Genomic DNA, 17,608 nt, shown 5'->3' with positions numbered 1-17,608 from the left:
TTTCGGTTCCCCTATGGCATCAACGCATTAAATGTATGTGAAGCGATGGTACTGAAGAGTATTGCAGTATAACATAGCTGGTATTAAATATTTCATAAATCAACGCTTCTCATTGTTTTGTGGATGCTTCACAAATTCTATGAAGCTGAAAGGTACGTTCGGTCTTAACACAGTAGAACCAGGATTCGAACCCCATTTGGACCGTTCCTCTCGTAAAGAGGACTTGCTATCCAACTTCGATGGCCGACGTGACCTAGTAGATCGTTAAGCCAAAGAAGAATGAAGGGTGTATCCTTATCCTTCGTGAGCATATGACCTATATTCAAGCCAAACCTTGTTGTAGTAAATCAGCACAATCCTCATTGTTCCATTTTTTTTACACTGCACTAAAAGTGGCCAATTAGTCTCGGATGGGTTTCACCAATACACCCTTCACACAAACACACGTGCACTGGCAATGTACTAAAGAAAATTACTCCACGCTATACGATATTCAAATGAGATGACCATTCCATACTTCAATTTACTTCGTACGTAGCCCGGGCCCGGACCCTGCTTCTTACAATTGCGTCGTTGTAAATTCCCCTACGTTGATATCGTCTTCCACAGCACATCATGCACCGTGCTGCAACAACACGCAACTGCATTAGACATTGTGTTTATGCAGCTGCATACACCTTACACCTTGTGGATTCGAACGCTTGCCTGCCAAAACAATCGACGGCACAAAAGTACGTCAACACAATGTTGTAACGTCGTAAATATTATTTCACAAAGAGAAGAGAGAGAGAGAGAGAAAGAATATATTTCACATCTTCATCCCTTAAACTTGTGGAAACAATTAAAGGTGGATTCTAACTTCGCTGTAAAATAAACACACTTTTCGTAACTAATACGCGTGTTCTAGTTTCTGCCGGACACGTAACAGGTAGTAGCAGGGACCGCTGATGTGCGCTCTAGTGCTAATTTATTCATTTTATTTCGTTGGAGGAAAAAAAAAATCGCGTCACTCGAAAAGAAGTGTGGCCAACGACGCTTACGCAATATGCTTTCATTTCCATCAATTAGCATGCAATTATATTAATTCGCGTTCGAATGAGTGGAAAATGGAATGAAATCGCTCGAAAACAAATGGCCGTTTTCTAGAGGTGTTCTAGAGGCTGGGGATATGTTCTTTATTATGTGCAAAGTATGCGCGGAATTCGCACGATTCTCGAGATAATCTAGAAGTGTGTGAGTCATCGCTGGATAAAGTGCTGTACGTGATCAAGTGCAACATTTGCAGGTAGAACTGGAATTAGTGGCAAAATGTTCGAGACAACAGTTGTCAGTCATTTTAGGACCAAAATCTTTTGGACCTTTAGGTCTAACCTAAAGTTGAATTGCATCGCTGGTAGTTGGTGTTGAATTTTTAAATGAAAACGAGAAATTACTGAACCGAATCTTTCGTAACAGAGATGGCATTACAAACAATTTAATTCTACTTATATTTTTGTATGTACTTTGGTTTTGAATTGCCGTCAAAATTTGCATCCATTTTCTCCCAAAATGTATGAAATTTCTTTGATGTTCACTCCAATGTTTTCGTTTCCGATCTCTGACTTGTTAAAAAAAGCTCTTTTGCAATGCTTCTTAAGGGCGTAATTGTACACCGTTGCACAATCGGCACCAAAGCAAAGATCAACTAGCTGTTGAGCCGTGTTAAGACTGAGTTGTGCATTATGAAACGAGACGCACTGGCAAGCAAAAAGACATCCGGTATCGTTTAATTTTTCATTCAAAAAAGGTTCCCCTATACTGTGTCACAAAGGGGGGGGGGGGGAGGGGGGGGGGGGACAACACGGTCCCTCGGGGAATTGCGCTATCGGATAACGCCAAGGGCAACCCCTAACCTAACATATCTTGGTCACCTCGACCGTCTCCTGGGATGGGTGGTATATTAATTTCATTAGTGAAGATTCACCTTCTGTGAATGGGAATGACGATGGAGTTGTGCTGACATGTGTGTCCAACCGTCCACTGACAGAGTGTGGGCGTTTGAATGACCAACACTTGTACGATGTGTGTCTCCTCTTTCACAAAGCTTGCAGGTTACGTTACGAGTCTTGTAAGCAGCAGCGGTGAAGATGGATGACCAGACCAGGGTGTCTACTTTTAAACCTAAACCACCACCATTGCCATCATCATCATAATTACATTGACGTGTGGTCACCGTTGGCTTTAAAAGTTGATGGGGATTGTTAAGTCGTCGGGAGGAGGGTTAGGCGATGAGGTCAGGAACATGAAGCACCTAAACAGTTGCCCATTTAGACGTTTATTTATTGTCCAGCCATTAGATGTACAGCGCACGTCTTCTTTTACACGAACGCTAGGTGAAGTAAATGAAAGTAAACAGATGCCGGTGGAGATGAGAATGAGATGTTATTTGAAATGGTGGCGGAGCACATGGTGAACATGTTCTAGCGATCAATATTCACACTAGATGAGGAAATTGTGTTGCATGAGACTTACATCATCCTAACAAGAGGTTTCTTTGTTTAGTGTCCGTAGTAGGGTGGGGTTAAGCAGATCGATTGACATTTAGATCATCAGTCGATTCTCCACCGTGTACGCTTCCTTACGGTATGGGAGTATCATGGTGTTGATCTTACATATCGAATCTCAACACCGGTTGGTTGGGCATGTCATGAGAATGACACAAGACGTCCGTAAAGTCTTGTTTGGGCGTCCACATAGACAGAGAAGGTATAATAGACCCGCTTTACGACACAATGTATCATTGAGGCGTCTGCCAAAAAATCCGGGATATTATATCGACTGATGATGGCATTAGCCTGTCAGGTATTTTGACTATTTCTGCAGCAGACTTAGGCCTAGACCTAGGTTGAAGTAGGGTAGGTCGAATCAGAAGAAGGTGCATATGTTTTCCAATCCACGTCAACTAACGTGTTGGCAAACTTTTCCACCCAAGTCACCCGCAAAATGACACAGACATTCAAAATATGATTTTATGTTTTACCATGAATGATAAATGATGATTTTATTTAATGTTTTCCTACGAGGAGTGGTGCTTAGATAACGTAAAATAAATGTTGTTTCTTTAATCTTGCTGTGAAACAAATGCTCCTTTCCTCCCCTGTAAGTGCTTCCATCAAGACTCATTTACTCATCAATCTTGGTGGTTAATAGGATGAGCTTGGTCCGGAGTTAACCCTTCAACACAATGTGCCATTCAACACTAATTGCAATCAACCCACTGCCGGCTGGACATGCAAAGAGTTTTTACTGCGCCATTCCATTTCCGTTGCCGTACACCTATTTGTATAATCGAACCACGGCCTGCACTCGATGCAATCTTCGGAATTGGAATTTTAATTACTTTCCCAAACTATCAATCCTTACCCTCGATGTGGGGTTAATGCAAAACTGCGGTGTGTCATACCGAGCACAGAAAACCCGTTGCACTACCTTTCAGTACATTCGTCAGTGAGAGTCAAGCTTTCTGGCCTTCTTTCTCCCTTTTTTCCCCCTATCCGTGGCACGACTGTGCGGCTCTGCTTATAAGGCGAACCCGATGAGAAACGGCTAAAGGCACGCGCCTTTAATCGTTTAACTCATCAACAATTCACCGTCCAGTGTCTGTCGCCTCCAGGGAGGTGGGAAACGGAGTAAAAGAACTTGTCCTCGCGTTCCGTTAATTGATTTGTTTCTTTCTGTTTTTACTTTTCAGCATCGACCCTTATCGTCCTATCGTTGGCTGGCCAACTCTGCTCGAGCCTATCAATTTAGCAAACTGCCGGAAAAAAAAACTGGTCAAAGCGCAACCTCTAATCGACGACGGCGACGGATTCGTACCAGTAATTAACAGCGAACCCCGACTCTGGAAAGGGCAGACAAATCACAGACACGAAAGAAAGTCTCATCCACCATTCTTGTGTCGTCCTTCGGGTGCGGGAAAGGAAGCAGGACTGGGCAAGGGAACGAATTCGCAGTGCGCGAGATGCGACAGCATTCGCGTCAACAGCTAGCGGCCCGTTACCACCATCACCAGCAGCAGCACCATCAGCATGGCTGGAATTAAACCGAACGTCTACGCCGTGATAGTGACCTCGGTGGGTTTTCTCTGCCTGGTCATCAGTGCGACAGCCGTCGGGGTGCCGGTATGGGCGTACTACGAGGGCCGTGGAATAGGTTAGTACGAAGTGCACGTAATGAAGGAGGAAAGTATTCCGATATTGACTCATTGACTCTTTGTTTCATTCCATGCTGCAGAGGATCGTGGCTATTTTGGTCCTTGGCAAAAATGTCAGGTGCTCAGCTATCGGGAACGGTGCGGTGATATTGGGCGCTTCAAACCAGACGGTAAGCATGAGGTTGGAAACGTTTAGTACAAGCAACTGCCGAAGACATCGTTAGGCACTTAGCTTCACTTGGCACAATTTTATATCCAAAAGAACTCAGCTTTAATGTAAGGAGTTAAGGAACACCGGTTGAATAAGGACGTATTTAAACTCAAATTATGCTGTACTCTATATTTATTAAGCTTCTCACAAAACGTCACAAATCGAGTCTGATCGTTGCTTCTAACCATGTTGGTTTAACAGTTCGATTATCATTTTTCTCCAATTCCTTTCTCAGTCAAGTTCCCATTTCTCTGTAGAAGTGCCCAATTGCTATGGGCATAAAAAAACCACCTGCGTACTTATTAACGTTCACCTAAACAAACCCTTCCACCGTGCCCGGATGCGTAAACGCCGTTATCAACCGATGTGCCCATTTGGGTTGATCGCGCGGTACCATGTGGCCCGCATCACGCACCAAAACTTCTACCAAACCAAACGCCAGCTTAAAGTATGCCGCAATTTCACCGTCAAACTCTAGCGTGCCTCTCGGTACGGTGCGATAGTAGTTAGCACCATTAAACTGCAACTTCTGCAGGTAGTCCACCATCATCGGATAGGCGCAGATGATGTCCAGCTGACCGTTGTAGAACATGATCCGGTAGTTCTGCAGCAGTTCCTCAATCCAGGGCGCAATACTCTTGAACACATCGTCCCCTAGATACCGTTCAACGCGGTCATCCTCAATCGGATTGTGGAATGGTTGATCGCCGACGTGCAGTGCGCGTCTCATTTCATCCAGTGTTAAGAAAGCAGCTACATATATTTCTTCCAAAGGATTTTCGGCTGGGATTAGATAGTTGTAATACGTCTCGAATCCGGTTATGTTGCGGAAATAAGAGTTGCCACCGTTCGCATCGCCATCAAGCAAATCGTCCATTATTTTGAACGCACAGCGATAGTCTTCCTTGGCAATGCAGGCTGCCGTTGTTTGCTCGTCCTGTTCAAACCGTGCCAGCGCATTGCTATCGATCAGCCCGAGCTGGTAGAGATAGGCACCGTAGTTGAGTTGATTCACCGGATCACTGTACCCGTTGCCGATCGCCATACCGGCGAGATTGATTCGTTCCGATGGCGTTGCGTTCGCGTTCTTCTGATGAATCGTATATCCAAGCGCGGGCACATATTTTCCCGCGTACGATTCCCCGGTAATGTAGAACGGAAGTGGTTGTAGGTGTGGAAAGAGTTGCAAAAACTGCGACATTGCCGAGTACAGCTGCTCGCCTATCTGCACTTGATCGCGTGCATAGCCGGCATCGTTATCGGTGAAACTGAATCCCGTCCCTACCGGATTGTCAATGTAGAGAAGATGATGATTTTCATACCAGGAGTGCTCCCTTGCTTCTGCCACCAGTGCGGCAGTTACACGGAATGGTCCATTCTCAACGAACAATCCGAACATGGACGATGCACCAGGGCCACCCTGCAACCAGAGTACGAGTGGTGCCGTAGTACGATTCTCTTTTGCCGGAAAGTACCAAAAGTATAGGTTAGAGTTGTAGCGCTTGTCTACGGTAAGAAAGCCGGAGTATGACTCGAACCCTCTCAAATGGCGCGTCTGATTGACCCGAGCCGCAGCTTGACCTTCCGCTATGTTTCCCTTTTCGATGTACGGTGTTAGCAGAAGGGGATCGCCATTATTTCCTTTCGTCGATGGCGATGTAAATGAATCACGGGTCCAAAATGTTGTGTACGGATTAATAAACAATCCGTTGGCCATTGGAAGCACTAGGCCAAGTAGAAGAATAAAGTGTCCCATCTTGAACTTGGAGAAGACGGATGCAAAATTTAACTCACTTGCTTGAACAGACTACAAACACAAACTGATTGAGATAATGCTACCGGAGAGCAGAATTGGTCGCGATTCGATGGCGTTCTTATCGGACAAAGAGATTCTTGTTGTGATGATCTTTTAAGGGAAGATTTGTCTGTATTTGTGTCGGATCTGTGGAAGTCATAGATGCTTCACGGGAACGCTCTCTGATTTGAACTCGTGCTGGTATAACAAATACAAACCGTTGAAAAGCAGAAACTTTGGAGATGATCTTGCAGGGTTTTACAACTTAAGTATCAAATTTGGAGGCGGTCCGGTGAATGAATCCTGTTCATCTCCCCGGATCGGTTTCATCCTCGTGCACGGGACTCACACTTTCTAGACGTTTAATTTATAACATTTGGTTTTTACTGTCGCTTTTTAATTATTAGCCAATAATTAGTACCAAGAATTATCAAAACAAACATTTTAACTTAATTCCATTGCAGCTGTCGTATTTGTGAGCGGCCTGTTGGCGGTCGGTGGATGCGCACTGTTCGGAATCTTCTGCATCCTAAGCATTATCCAGATTGCGATGATATCGTCCCGCGATCGGGTTTGCATGAGCTACAAAGCGCTCGTGCTGCTGAAACTAGTCGCAACCGTCATGGCCGCCGGGCTTTCCGTAGCGGCCGCCATCCTATTCGCACTGCAAACCGATGACAATGCCCGCGGTTACCAGATTACCCGGGGGATCTCCTTCTATCTGCAAATTCTCGTCACGGCACTATCGCTGGCACTGCTCGCTTTGGCCGCGTACGATCGTATCCTTACAAAGCGACCTGATGGTGATCCAACGATGCTCTCGAACGCAACGTCCAATGGACGAGGAGGAGCAGCTGGAGCAGGTCGCACCGGTTCCACATACAATAATCCTGGCTTCCGAGAGACGTCACATAATCCGAATGGTAAGACGATCATTTGAATCCAAATCGTTCCTTTATCATAATGAGTTTTTCCTTGTCCGTTAGGTATTGCGGTAACCGATTCATCCGGACGGCCATACTCATCCGGCATGAATGGTAGTATGCAGTCGGTCAACACCACCGTCACAACTGTCTCGAACGGTTCGACAATCGGGTCCGGTTCGGTAACGAGAACACCGTTACGATCAAGTCTTAAGAAACCACGCCCGCCAAACTCAACTACCGACGGGTTAGGCATCCGCAATCCCGGCTACTCCGGTGGCAATCAATCGCCGCGGATGCAGCGGAACGGTAGCGTTAAAAAGGTGCGCATTCAAACGCACAGCACAGACGTTTAGGGTAGTAACTGGGTACAAGGTAAGAGGGACCACAGGTGTAGTTCGGGGTAGGTACTAAAAACATTCCGTCCGAAATGAAATCATACGCCGTCCTCACAGATAGTAGAAGGGCAAAAGGGCAACAAAAATGTACTGATTGTAAATATAGTATTTATGCGATGATCTGCGTTATGCCACAGAGCTAAAGTGGACAAGAATGATCCTGTCTTCTTCTTGGATCCCCTTGTGACCGTAACAATCCATACTAGGAGATAATCCATTGCAATTATAGGAGCACGCGAAAACATTCCAATTCGCATACACACACACACAGCCGAATCGGTTTTATAAGCATTAGAAGAGCCTAGCGTTAATAATAGCGTGTTGTTTTAGTGTATTGTCAACAGTCAAAAGCGCAACAAAAGTGCACTTGTAAGTGTGTGAGTTTGTATGTATGGTTTCTTTATATATTAAGGACATTTTATGGATTTTCGCCATCTCGCAAACAATGTTCGTTTGCTCACACATCAGCAGCAGTAGCAGCAGGACCAAGTAAAACAGATTGCCTGACTACTTATTGATCATCTAGCTATGCGTCTCAGAGTGTGTGTCCGTGTCCGTATATTTGATCAGGAGAAATCCGATTAACCAACATGAGGTCACAAGAGGTTCCACCTCCATGTATACGCACACCGGTTTTCTTTGCCTGTTAGTGTTTCATAGGCATTTTAATGGCAGTTCTCGGCTCGCTATCTGGATATCCTCGGATCGAATTAAAATTTTAATCGGCATCAAAAGCAAAGGACACTCACGCACAAACACTCCCTCACACGCGTAGCCATTTTGAACGGTTATGCCATTTGCACTTACCAGCTCGTTGTTTAAAATTAACGGTTTTTTTTAAACCTTCTCATAGACATATTTTGAACGGCGTGCTGCGCGCAGGATTTGAACAATGATTGTGGTCTTCCAAGGTTGTTAGTAGCATGTAGCACTTAGTATTTAGCGCAGTAGTAAAAGTAACAGATAGCGTTATATAGTATGTCGCATTCCGCATTGAAATGTATTCCGTCCGTCCCTAGGGAGAAAAGATTCTCGTTAAGTTAGAGCATAGAGTTTAGTGTACCGCGCACACTGTTATTACTGTTCATTATGCATTATGCCCGATGCAGTAGCAGCATTCCGGATCAGTTTTATTCAATCTCCTAACACATCAATCTCCGTCCACTGTGTTAAATGTGCGTTTGTGCGTTAGTGTGGGTCCCTCCGGTGGCGAGACTGTGCTTCGCACTGGAGCCATACACGCAATCGCGAGTTTTTTTACTTATAATGAGAGCAATACTTACAATTAAGCCAATCACTAAGAACAGTTGTAGGACGGAGCGAGCGAAACAAACACAGTATGTAATTAATATTAAATGATGTAGCAAAATTGATCAGTTCAGTATATCGGATGAGAATTTCCTTCCGTTTTCAACCCACAAATCAAGCAGCGCTTGATTGAACTCTTGTCTATGTGTGAAGAAAGCACAGCTTTTTTTTATTATTATCTACGTTTATAAAAAAGAAGAAAGATATATTTTATAGTTTAGTTTACGCTATTACGCTATTAGCAGCGAAAGCAAAGGCAATCAGTGGAACGGTGTGGCACCATGTTCTTACCACCTGGGAAGAACAGTAGCCGGGTACTTGTGATTCATTAAAAATGAATTTCATTATCTGTTTTCTCTGTTTTTACTCCTATTCGACCGTCTTACCCTGTAGGTTTTTTTTTTTTATTTGCAAGTGGTGTGTAGGAAATCGGAACAAACACAAAAAAGCTAACAGAAGCAAGTCCGTAAAAAACTAAGCAAATTGTTTACACTGTTCTCGTAGTAAAGGCCGATGGAACAATCCAAAGTTCCCAGAAAATTACCACACACGCTATGGTTTTTTTTTTTTGGTTATGGGAAAACTGAAAGAAATGAGATATTTTTGACGTGATTTTATGACAAGCTAACGACAGGCTTGCGAAAGCAATTTAAAGGAACTTACAGAGAATACTGAATCGATTAGAGGGGTCAAGAACGTTGGCAGCTACAAGCTACAAGCTACAAGCTACAAGTACACTCAAACTTCGGATTACAAATCACACGAAACATTCCATTGGTCGAAACACTCTCCACTGCTTTTACACGGTATGGTAACTTTGCTTTCCATCTCCATCTTCCCTCAATGGCTATGAAATACTTCCCAATTGCCTGTTCTCCTTTAAAAAAAAACACTATTAAGGCGTTCCACTAATGTTTTCTCTTCCTCGATCGAAAGGTTGTTCGCTTCTTTGGCATTCGCCCAGTTTCTAGTAACTGTAATGTAAGTTTACAATTTATATCTGTTGGAGGGAGAGACCTTCGTTCGAACTTTGACACATTTTTACTTACAGGCGAATAATTCGCTTCGAAACATAATGGAATGTATTCTTCTCGCTTTGCAGAGTACGGACTGAACTAGGCTTTAGATATTCGGTGTACCGCTGGTGGTGAATAAATATGAAACTATTAAACCGAACCACTTTAAAATGCCGAGTGAAGTGGGAGCAATCTATTGATTTTAGCACTTTTGTAACGTGCTTAACCCTTACAGTGGCAATTCTTGAGAAAGTGTCCAAAAGATGAGGTAATTTTGAATTAAATTATTAAGTTCTGTATGAGAACATTTCCTAGTTAGGTATTGGATGGAATGTATCAACTACACTCACCTGGAAGGCCACTAGACCTTTTTTACTGCGGTGGAAACCTTCATTGGAAGGTACCTTGACGAATACGTCATCCTTTCTGCCAAGTAGGCTCGATTCTACACGTCCTGTTGAAATCTTCAGATAGTCTTTCTGTTCGACTTGGTTGCAAATCCGTTTTCCCAGAATCTTATTGCAGGGCTGCGTTCTTCATGCCACGGCTGTATCCGGTCACCGAAAGGTTCGACTTCTTTTGATCTACCTTCCTAGCGGATTAACTTCACGATATCTGGATCGCCGAACAGCTCAGCTGAATCTTGGTTTATTCATCACCATAGGCCAGAAAACGTCCAAGTCTCTTGATCCTCCATCTTCGAGCTACTGGGAATGATTTTACTTCACTGATTAGAGAAGTTACGTATGCGCAGTAATCATAAATAGTGAAGAAAAATTTACCATTGACACATTTTCTATCAAATTTGTTTATTCGATTCTCATAAGCCATAAGCCATTACTTCAACTCTTCTGTTTACGACTATAAGCGTATTCATATGTGCTTATAATGAAGCTTTCGAAACTTTTTCACCATTCACTCACCATCCACTCCTATAGTGGTTCTTCCAACTAACTCTATTACTAGTGAGGATTTTTCCGAATATTCTTCTTACTGTAGGAAAATAAGGAAAAATGCGCTACGATTCCGTTACCGTTTCAGATGTTAACTTCATCGATTGATCAATCTTCAGATGCGTTGAATAATAGATCAGGAAACCTATATATGTTTACAAATCCCTATCAATATCAGTAAAACACGGTTGAAATTACTCAAAATCCGGACAAATGCGTTCCACATAGCCTGGCGCTGGTTCTATCCAAAACGTTGGCTCTGGTGGCTGCTTTCCCATCGATTTCCAGCACGTTATCCTTTCCAGCCAGGTTTTCTCCTTCCGATTATCCTTCTCCCGCTGTTGGGCTGCACGGTCGACGTATTCCTACGGAGAGCATTTCAAATCTAGAAGCAGACATTCGAATGTACGGCACAGATGTCTCACTCACTTGAAATGTTTGGATTCCATCATTTATCGACATGTTTGTACGTGTGTAGTCCTTTATCGGTGGTGGCGGCGATGCCGTTTCCTGCATTCCATCGAATTTAGAATGCTTTCGACATCTAGACAAACATTTCAACAAGCAGCATGAGCTTATATTACCCATTTTAAGGAATATGAGTGACTTTTTGTTAACTTTTTCACGCTCATACACGCATCGAAACCTTCCTTCTCCAAGCACATACGCGAAATTGGTGCAATTAGTACTGCGCTCTATTTTGACAGCTATTTTAGTACACATCAGCCAAACGATTTTAGTACGTCGCGATCGAAAGCAGCAGCTCGCAAATTTTTATTTGATGATCTGCAAATATGTAGCTTTTTTATTTCATTTTGAATAAAAAAAAGGCATATAGCCAGGAATCTACTGAAATTGGTGCACTTTATTTGTGCCGATAATAACAAACAATTACGTTTTGGTACTCTTTTCTAACCTCAAAAGATGATCGTAAATTCGGATCGGAATGATTCCTATTCTACATATTGTCAACATTCCCAGAGCTACGGCTGTTCCGAGGTGAAAAATTATCATGAAATATGGTTTATTTCACACGAAACACTCAAAAAAGTCATGGCTTGAAAGGCGAAAACAAAAATTCCAACAAAGTTCATCAGTGGCTCATCCAAACGTCCGACGAAATGCTTCTTATTCTACACTACACTGCAGTTTCCAAAACTGTAGAGGCTGCGCTCGATGCGGAAGTTTTCCAGGATACCGTTTTGAGACATCTGTCTTTTACCATGTCCTTTACGGTTTCGTGGACGATGGTCGGAAGCGAAATGGTCATTTCATCGGAACGGGTATTCGTTTCAGACGTTGCAGTTGCTAGGGCCGAAAGTGAAGATCCTCGCCGTAGTTCTGGAATGGCATCCGAAGTACATTGCTGTTCGGATGTCGTCGTAACGTGGTGATCTGGAGCGATTGTCATAGAATGAAGCTCGATCGAACATGTCGGAGAATGGACCATGGAAGCCTGGGTACGTCCTTCACTGCACAGCAGCAGGTTGGCACGTTGTTCCACTGCCAGAAGATACTTCAATCGTCGACGTTGCTGTATCGTTTGATGCTTATTGTACAGGCCATGTTCTGGAAATGAGGATGACATACATCAGTAGGAGCATTCCGAAACGTATCATAAAGCAATACACTACCTTTCAGCAGCCGTTTCAAAGCTATTTCCTCCAGCAAGTCTTTTTCATTCCTTTCCGATCGGAAATTATTAAATATACGTCTCGGGAGACTGAAAAAAAAAACATACGGATGAACAAAAATACACCCTATGGCACAGGCAAGGACGCGCAAGTCATACCTGTCGTGGCGTGGCGGCGTTTCTTTTGTCCAGTTTGTGTAGTCGGTGAAAGCAAATTCGGTTGAAGCTGCTCGCTCCGGCTGCACGCAATTGGCCCATCGGAATTTGTTGCACCTATTGCACCGTTTGTCCCACCAATTTTGCAATGCACCAAACATCTTCACGATTCCTGTTCTGTGCTGTTTTTAGTGCGTCCGCTCGCTTCGAGTTGAAACAGTTAAATGAAGCCGCCAGGGAACAATACGTCCGAATGCGTAGCAATTCGTGAAAAAGTGTCTATTCTTCGAAGACAATACGAGTTTGTTCTTGTTTATTTGGTGGTAAAATATCCCCTGGTACGTAAATTACCTATTTTCTACGGAATATTAATTTTATTGCCTATATTTAGGCGTAGACAATTCAATAACCCTTTGTATCTAAATAAAAACACAAACGTTCTTTTACGCCTGATGGTATGCAATTTGATCAATGATCAAATTAAAACGAGAAGCGGGAAATTTTGAATATCATAAAATGAACCGAGTCTGTTTTGCATGAAATTAATATTTTTATTTTCAACAAAACATCATGAAATGATCACGTAGGTTTTAAGTGGTATAAATTCGTTCATTTTGTTGATACCGCTAAACGAAATAGCAACCGTAGCGAATACAGTGGAACGCTCTAAACATGTGGTCCGGATGGCACAGTTGGTTGGAGAAGCAGCGGCAAAGATGCAGCAACAGGATGCCATGGAACAGTTCTGCCGTACAACCGATGAAGGCAGCTTCAGCCGAATTTACATTTGCTGGTCAAACATACTCAATGCCAGGAAAGCGTCACCAAAGGTAAGAGGTCCATCCTTTTTTCTTTTACCATCGGTAATGGATAAATTTGACACCTTTTTCTCATTGTAAGCTTACCAAGACGACTGTTGGGTAGTTTAAAACCGGAAAGAGTCGAGACTGAACAATCGGAGCAAAGGTTTTTGAAGCAATTGCTGAAAGGTATTTTTTCCACATAGGATCGTGTTTTGTGTTCGAAATCATGGCCACATCTATGTTTTTTGTACTTTTCTAGAACATGGTTTGTATGATAAACATCAAACGATACAGCAACGGCGCCGACTGAGACATCTTTTAGAACTGGAGCAACGTGCGACAAATAATGATGCTTCGGCGGTGCAAGCAGACACAAATCGTCCGAAATCTTTACCAATTACTGCTGAAATTGAATCAGAACCACTTCGACGAGGTTTCTCACTATCCGCACTCGCAACCCCAACCGATGAAAACACTTGCCTACAGAAAGGAACCTCTTCCATGCCGACTTTTATCCAGAAAATGGAGCATACGCCGAAGCCCGAAAGTTCCAAAATTATCTCCGCGATTCAAGGAGACAAAGCCAATTAGCACTAGTGCATGATGCAGACTCCGATACATCTGAATCATATCTGAACAAAGCTAAATCTTTCAAGGGCTTCAAGGAAGTTAAAATTCTTCGTTAACGAAAGAGCAAAATGTAATTAAATAATCGCAAACCTTACCCTCTACAATAGTCCGCAACTCCAGGCTATACGGTCAGTTGTCTGTAAACTATCTATTAAACGGCACAAACCTACGAAGAAAATGGCTCTTAATACCAATTATCTCCTCTGTCCAAAGCATAAACAAGACTCATTGGGCAAGCTCTTACTCATGGCCTTCCACCAAGCTTCCTACCGTACGCAGGGCCCATATTAAAGTTCACGATTGCTAACCGATTGGCATGATCTCTATTATTTGCTTGCAAGTTGCAAGCAGTTGAAGTGCATTTACCGTCGCCGGTTCGGTTACGACATCGCATCGGGTTCACCTCATCAACGCCGTTGTTTCGTGTGTAGGAGTGTGCGAAGTGCATCAGTGCCGACGCGAAACATGCCCATAACTCTGACCCATCGTGTGCCCTTGTCCCACAGACGGGGACCGATGGAGCGCAACCTTCGCCGCGAAAGGGAAGGATGCGTGTGTAGCAGGTTTCGCGTTGCAAATTTGTACGCCTACTTTGTCGAAGATATACAGATGCGGCAGATGCATGGGAATGCACGGGGATCATGGGGTAGATAACGACGAATACGGCACGAGACGGTAGAAAAGAGCTGCGTGAGTTAGAGGTTAGATTGTGGTGGATTTAATGATAATGGGGGGAGGGAATGTGCGAACGCACGCGGGCGCCAGAACCGACTAGCGTTCCCCAGAGGTTCCCCAGTTCGTAAGTGAGCTTCGTCCGGTGATGATCGTAATTCTAGGTGCTGTTCCAGTGTTGCTAAGGAAACCAGTTATCTAGACATCCGTAGTTACACAGTTATGGCTTCATATTTGGAGGATCTCGTCGATTCGTTCCTCAGCAGTTCGGCGCTCGTAACGTACTGGAACTACATTTTTCCCGTGTTGGTAGGTCTCTATTTGGCCATTTCACTGTACGACAAACATCGGTATGGTCGGAATAAGAAGCTACGCATTACTGAACCAGCGGCCACAGAAAAGAATGGCAACAAGCTGGACGGTATTGAGTACGTTGGAGGTGAGTGAGTTGTGATGCTGTTTATGGCAAGTTCGTTTAGCCGCATCGATAACGTCGACATCTTATCCTCTTACTCTAGACCTGGAACATGCTGACTACGATCCGGTTCCGGCGCTGGAAGAAAAACCACACATCCCGTTCACTGGTGCTACGGTAACGCTCGCTACCGATCCACTGGAAGCGGCCAATCGGTTCTATGCCATCGCAAACAATCGTCGTAGTGTGCGCAAGTTTAGCTCACGGCCCGTCGATGTGGCCATCTTGGAACGCTGCATCCAGGTGGCCGGTACAGCCCCGAGTGGTGCGCATACCGAACCGTGGACCTTCTGTCTCGTGTCCGACCTTTCGATCAAGGCAAGCATTCGCGAAATTATCGAAGCCGAAGAGTTCGTAAACTACACACAACGAATGGCAAAACAGTGGGTAACGGATCTGCGACCAATTCGCACAAACCACATCAAGGAATATCTTACCGAGGCGCCCCATCTTGTGCTGGTGTTTAAGCAGACATACGGCTACAAACAGACTTCCGCCGGTACGGACAAGAAACAACATTACTATAACGAAATATCCACCTCGATCGCCACCGGGATGTTACTGTGTGCGTTACAATGTGCCGGACTAAGTTCGCTCGTCACTACGCCTCTAAACTGTGGACCAGCCCTTCGCACACTGCTCGAACGGCCACCGAACGAGAAGCTGCTGGTATTGCTGCCCGTAGGCTATCCAGCGGACGATTGTACCGTACCGGATCTGCAGCGGAAACCGCTGGAAGACATCCTGGTGCGATATTGATTGTAATCTGGAATCTTCCGGCCACCCCCGGCTGGTGGTTTTTGTTTGGAAGAGGAAATGCCCCCTGTTGTTGGATGGGGTGGTGTAGAGAAAGCCGTCCGCATAAGCCGAAATTGCGATAAAGCAGTAGGATAAATTAACGATAAGCGAGCTAAACAAGGTAGGATTAGTGGCATACCGGCACTCTGGGACACGTCTGCCTTGGATATATGTATGTTTTATTGAATGAATCGCCATTTTTCGCTCTTTTCTTAAAATCACGAACTCTGATAAAGGTTTCATTTTGTACTTAAAAATACGATAAAATTGCATCTGCAAGGAATTGAAGGTGTCGTTTACATTGCAACGAAGAGGTAAAAATGCACAGAGAGAAAAAAAAACTATAGTGCGCGACCGTGACAGGACTCGAACCTGCAATCTTCGGATCCGAAGTCCGACGCCTTCTCCATTAGGCCACACGGCCTTCCTGCTGGCCGGGCGCTTATTTACAAACAGAACCTGTTTTACCCTTTCTCGCTCTATGACAGCCTATCTTCAGGCGCGTTTGCTTTCAGCGAGCGCGCGAATTACAGTACTGTTTCTAAACACTGCGCGCCTAACGTTACACTCTTTTTATACATTTGTACATCGTATGTCAACATTGTACATATCGCAACCCTTGTACGGAGCATAATGTTAGGTTAATTCGTCTAATCCCTCGTCGAGAGTGGCACACACTCGTAAAGCTTTCGAACATTTGCCTGAGTTATCCACGCTACTTCCGCGATCTACTTCTACTACTTCCCTCACCCTTCGATTGTTCCTTGAATCGTTTTTTGCTGCTTTCCCCTTCATCCTCATTATCGCCATCATCATCATCGTCCTGCAGCAGTTCGTTCAGATTGATACCGACCAGTTTGTCGGCCTTTGCCTGTGCTTGCGTGAGAAACAATTCCTTCAAGAATTTCAGCTCCTTCTTTTGGTTGTCAATTTTTTCCTCCAGCACTTGATTCTTTAGCCGCAGATCGTTGACTCGCTGTTGCGTTTCTTCTGTCTTCATTTTGGACTTGACCCGGCTACGCTTAACGGCCTGTGGTGGAATGGGTAAAAGGAATATTGGAGTATGACCGTCCATTGCAGGATGATGAAACCGGAGTCGCTAGTTACTTGATTATTTCGGTCACGCTTGCGACGATACTCATCGTCCTCCTCGTCGGTTGTGGACTTTCGCTTTGGTGGCATTGTGTGGTTGTCACGAAAGTGGTAAAGGTTCCGATATTGATTTGCGCCAAATGCACCAACACAAAGGGTGTGAGACCGATAAAACAACTCACAAAATTGCACTGCTTGCACTGCTACACGACTGCACTGACAAAATGTGTATTGGTAAACAAACAAGCGATGACGTTTGCGCAATTAATGCGCAGAAGCGGTGGCTGTGAATGTTTTGAATAGTATTTGCAATCTATAAAGGAAAACATACTTTATAACTTGGATTGCTTCACAATATTTTTTTAAGAATAAATGCTTAGCTGTGTTTCATATTTTCTTTGCAATAAATATATATAAGGTAAGAAAATAAATGTTCAATTTTTCTCCCAAAAAAAGAACCGTCTCACTAGGCACACAATAATTTGACAGCTCGTCCATTGACAGTTCGCGTGCACATGTTTCGTTCGAAGTAAACAGAACACAATTCTGCAGC

The 17,608-nt window shown here is 44.0% G+C and overlaps 6 protein-coding genes and 1 non-coding gene across 11 annotated transcripts in view; 3 read left to right on the top strand and 4 right to left on the bottom strand.

Moving 5' to 3' along the window:
• The window catches only part of LOC126561634 (actin-binding LIM protein 2), a 74,195-nt gene extending 56,590 nt beyond the window's left edge, over positions 1 to 17,605 (bottom strand). For all 5 annotated transcript variants that reach the window (XM_050217903.1, XM_050217902.1, XM_050217906.1 and 2 more), the window contains exon 1: positions 17,596 to 17,605. The gene's annotated coding sequence lies outside the window, so the exon portion shown is untranslated. The remainder of the gene's footprint in view (positions 1 to 17,595) is intronic.
• On the top strand, positions 3,965 to 7,486 carry LOC126562615 (uncharacterized). The gene is made up of 4 exons (XM_050219166.1): positions 3,965 to 4,191; positions 4,273 to 4,362; positions 6,663 to 7,121; positions 7,185 to 7,486. The coding sequence occupies exons 1-4, from the start codon at positions 4,068 to 4,070 to the stop codon at positions 7,475 to 7,477; spliced, it is 966 nt and encodes a 321-aa protein (XP_050075123.1). The 5' UTR covers positions 3,965 to 4,067; the 3' UTR covers positions 7,478 to 7,486.
• Positions 11,935 to 12,746, bottom strand: LOC126562996 (uncharacterized). The gene is made up of 3 exons (XM_050219603.1): positions 12,589 to 12,746; positions 12,431 to 12,519; positions 11,935 to 12,365 (listed from the first exon to the last, which is right to left on the bottom strand). The coding sequence occupies exons 1-3, from the start codon at positions 12,744 to 12,746 to the stop codon at positions 11,935 to 11,937; spliced, it is 678 nt and encodes a 225-aa protein (XP_050075560.1).
• On the top strand, positions 13,258 to 13,979 carry LOC126560997 (uncharacterized). The gene is made up of 3 exons (XM_050216947.1): positions 13,258 to 13,415; positions 13,486 to 13,574; positions 13,648 to 13,979. Exons 1-3 carry the CDS (start codon positions 13,258 to 13,260, stop codon positions 13,977 to 13,979), a joined length of 579 nt encoding a protein of 192 aa, XP_050072904.1.
• LOC126562669 (iodotyrosine deiodinase) lies at positions 14,913 to 15,927 on the top strand. The gene is made up of 2 exons (XM_050219232.1): positions 14,913 to 15,129; positions 15,209 to 15,927. Exons 1-2 carry the CDS (start codon positions 14,913 to 14,915, stop codon positions 15,922 to 15,924), a joined length of 933 nt encoding a protein of 310 aa, XP_050075189.1. The 3' UTR covers positions 15,925 to 15,927.
• On the bottom strand, positions 16,315 to 16,387 carry Trnar-ucg (transfer RNA arginine (anticodon UCG)). Its single transcript has one exon. It is a non-coding gene; the product is annotated as a tRNA-Arg (tRNA).
• On the bottom strand, positions 16,666 to 17,228 carry LOC126563297 (CCAAT/enhancer-binding protein gamma). Its single transcript, XM_050219928.1, has 2 exons — positions 17,071 to 17,228; positions 16,666 to 16,993 (listed from the first exon to the last, which is right to left on the bottom strand). The coding sequence occupies exons 1-2, from the start codon at positions 17,143 to 17,145 to the stop codon at positions 16,679 to 16,681; spliced, it is 390 nt and encodes a 129-aa protein (XP_050075885.1). The 5' UTR covers positions 17,146 to 17,228; the 3' UTR covers positions 16,666 to 16,678.
• Positions 17,606 to 17,608: the final 3 nt, after the last annotated feature.

This window comes from Anopheles maculipalpis, chromosome 3RL, assembly GCF_943734695.1.
Source record: "Anopheles maculipalpis chromosome 3RL, idAnoMacuDA_375_x, whole genome shotgun sequence".
Lineage (NCBI taxonomy): Eukaryota > Metazoa > Arthropoda > Insecta > Diptera > Culicidae > Anopheles > Anopheles maculipalpis.
The sequence above is the reverse complement of the archived record's forward strand: the minus strand, read 5'-3'. Positions and strand labels throughout refer to the sequence as shown.

What these genes read in the sequence shown, in the direction of transcription:
- LOC126562669 (XM_050219232.1), top strand. Translation starts at nt 14,913, where the DNA reads ATGGCTTCATATTTGGAGGATCTCGTCGATTCGTTCCTCAGCAGTTCG. An exon ending in CGGTATTGAGTACGTTGGAG is followed by an intron (nt 15,130 to 15,208) that starts GTGAGTGAGTTG and finishes CTCTTACTCTAG; the next exon opens with ACCTGGAACATGCTGACTAC.
- LOC126563297 (XM_050219928.1), bottom strand. Translation starts at nt 17,145, where the DNA reads ATGCCACCAAAGCGAAAGTCCACAACCGACGAGGAGGACGATGAGTAT. An exon ending in AGCGTGACCGAAATAATCAA is followed by an intron (nt 16,994 to 17,070) that starts GTAACTAGCGAC and finishes ATTCCACCACAG; the next exon opens with GCCGTTAAGCGTAGCCGGGT.
- LOC126562615 (XM_050219166.1), top strand. Translation starts at nt 4,068, where the DNA reads ATGGCTGGAATTAAACCGAACGTCTACGCCGTGATAGTGACCTCGGTG. An exon ending in TGGGCGCTTCAAACCAGACG is followed by an intron (nt 4,363 to 6,662) that starts GTAAGCATGAGG and finishes ATTCCATTGCAG; the next exon opens with CTGTCGTATTTGTGAGCGGC. An exon ending in GACGTCACATAATCCGAATG is followed by an intron (nt 7,122 to 7,184) that starts GTAAGACGATCA and finishes CTTGTCCGTTAG; the next exon opens with GTATTGCGGTAACCGATTCA.
- LOC126562996 (XM_050219603.1), bottom strand. Translation starts at nt 12,746, where the DNA reads ATGTTTGGTGCATTGCAAAATTGGTGGGACAAACGGTGCAATAGGTGC. An exon ending in ACGCCGCCACGCCACGACAG is followed by an intron (nt 12,520 to 12,588) that starts GTATGACTTGCG and finishes TTTTTTTTTCAG; the next exon opens with TCTCCCGAGACGTATATTTA. An exon ending in TTTGAAACGGCTGCTGAAAG is followed by an intron (nt 12,366 to 12,430) that starts GTAGTGTATTGC and finishes CCTCATTTCCAG; the next exon opens with AACATGGCCTGTACAATAAG.
- LOC126560997 (XM_050216947.1), top strand. Translation starts at nt 13,258, where the DNA reads ATGTGGTCCGGATGGCACAGTTGGTTGGAGAAGCAGCGGCAAAGATGC. An exon ending in CCAGGAAAGCGTCACCAAAG is followed by an intron (nt 13,416 to 13,485) that starts GTAAGAGGTCCA and finishes TCTCATTGTAAG; the next exon opens with CTTACCAAGACGACTGTTGG. An exon ending in TTTGAAGCAATTGCTGAAAG is followed by an intron (nt 13,575 to 13,647) that starts GTATTTTTTCCA and finishes GTACTTTTCTAG; the next exon opens with AACATGGTTTGTATGATAAA.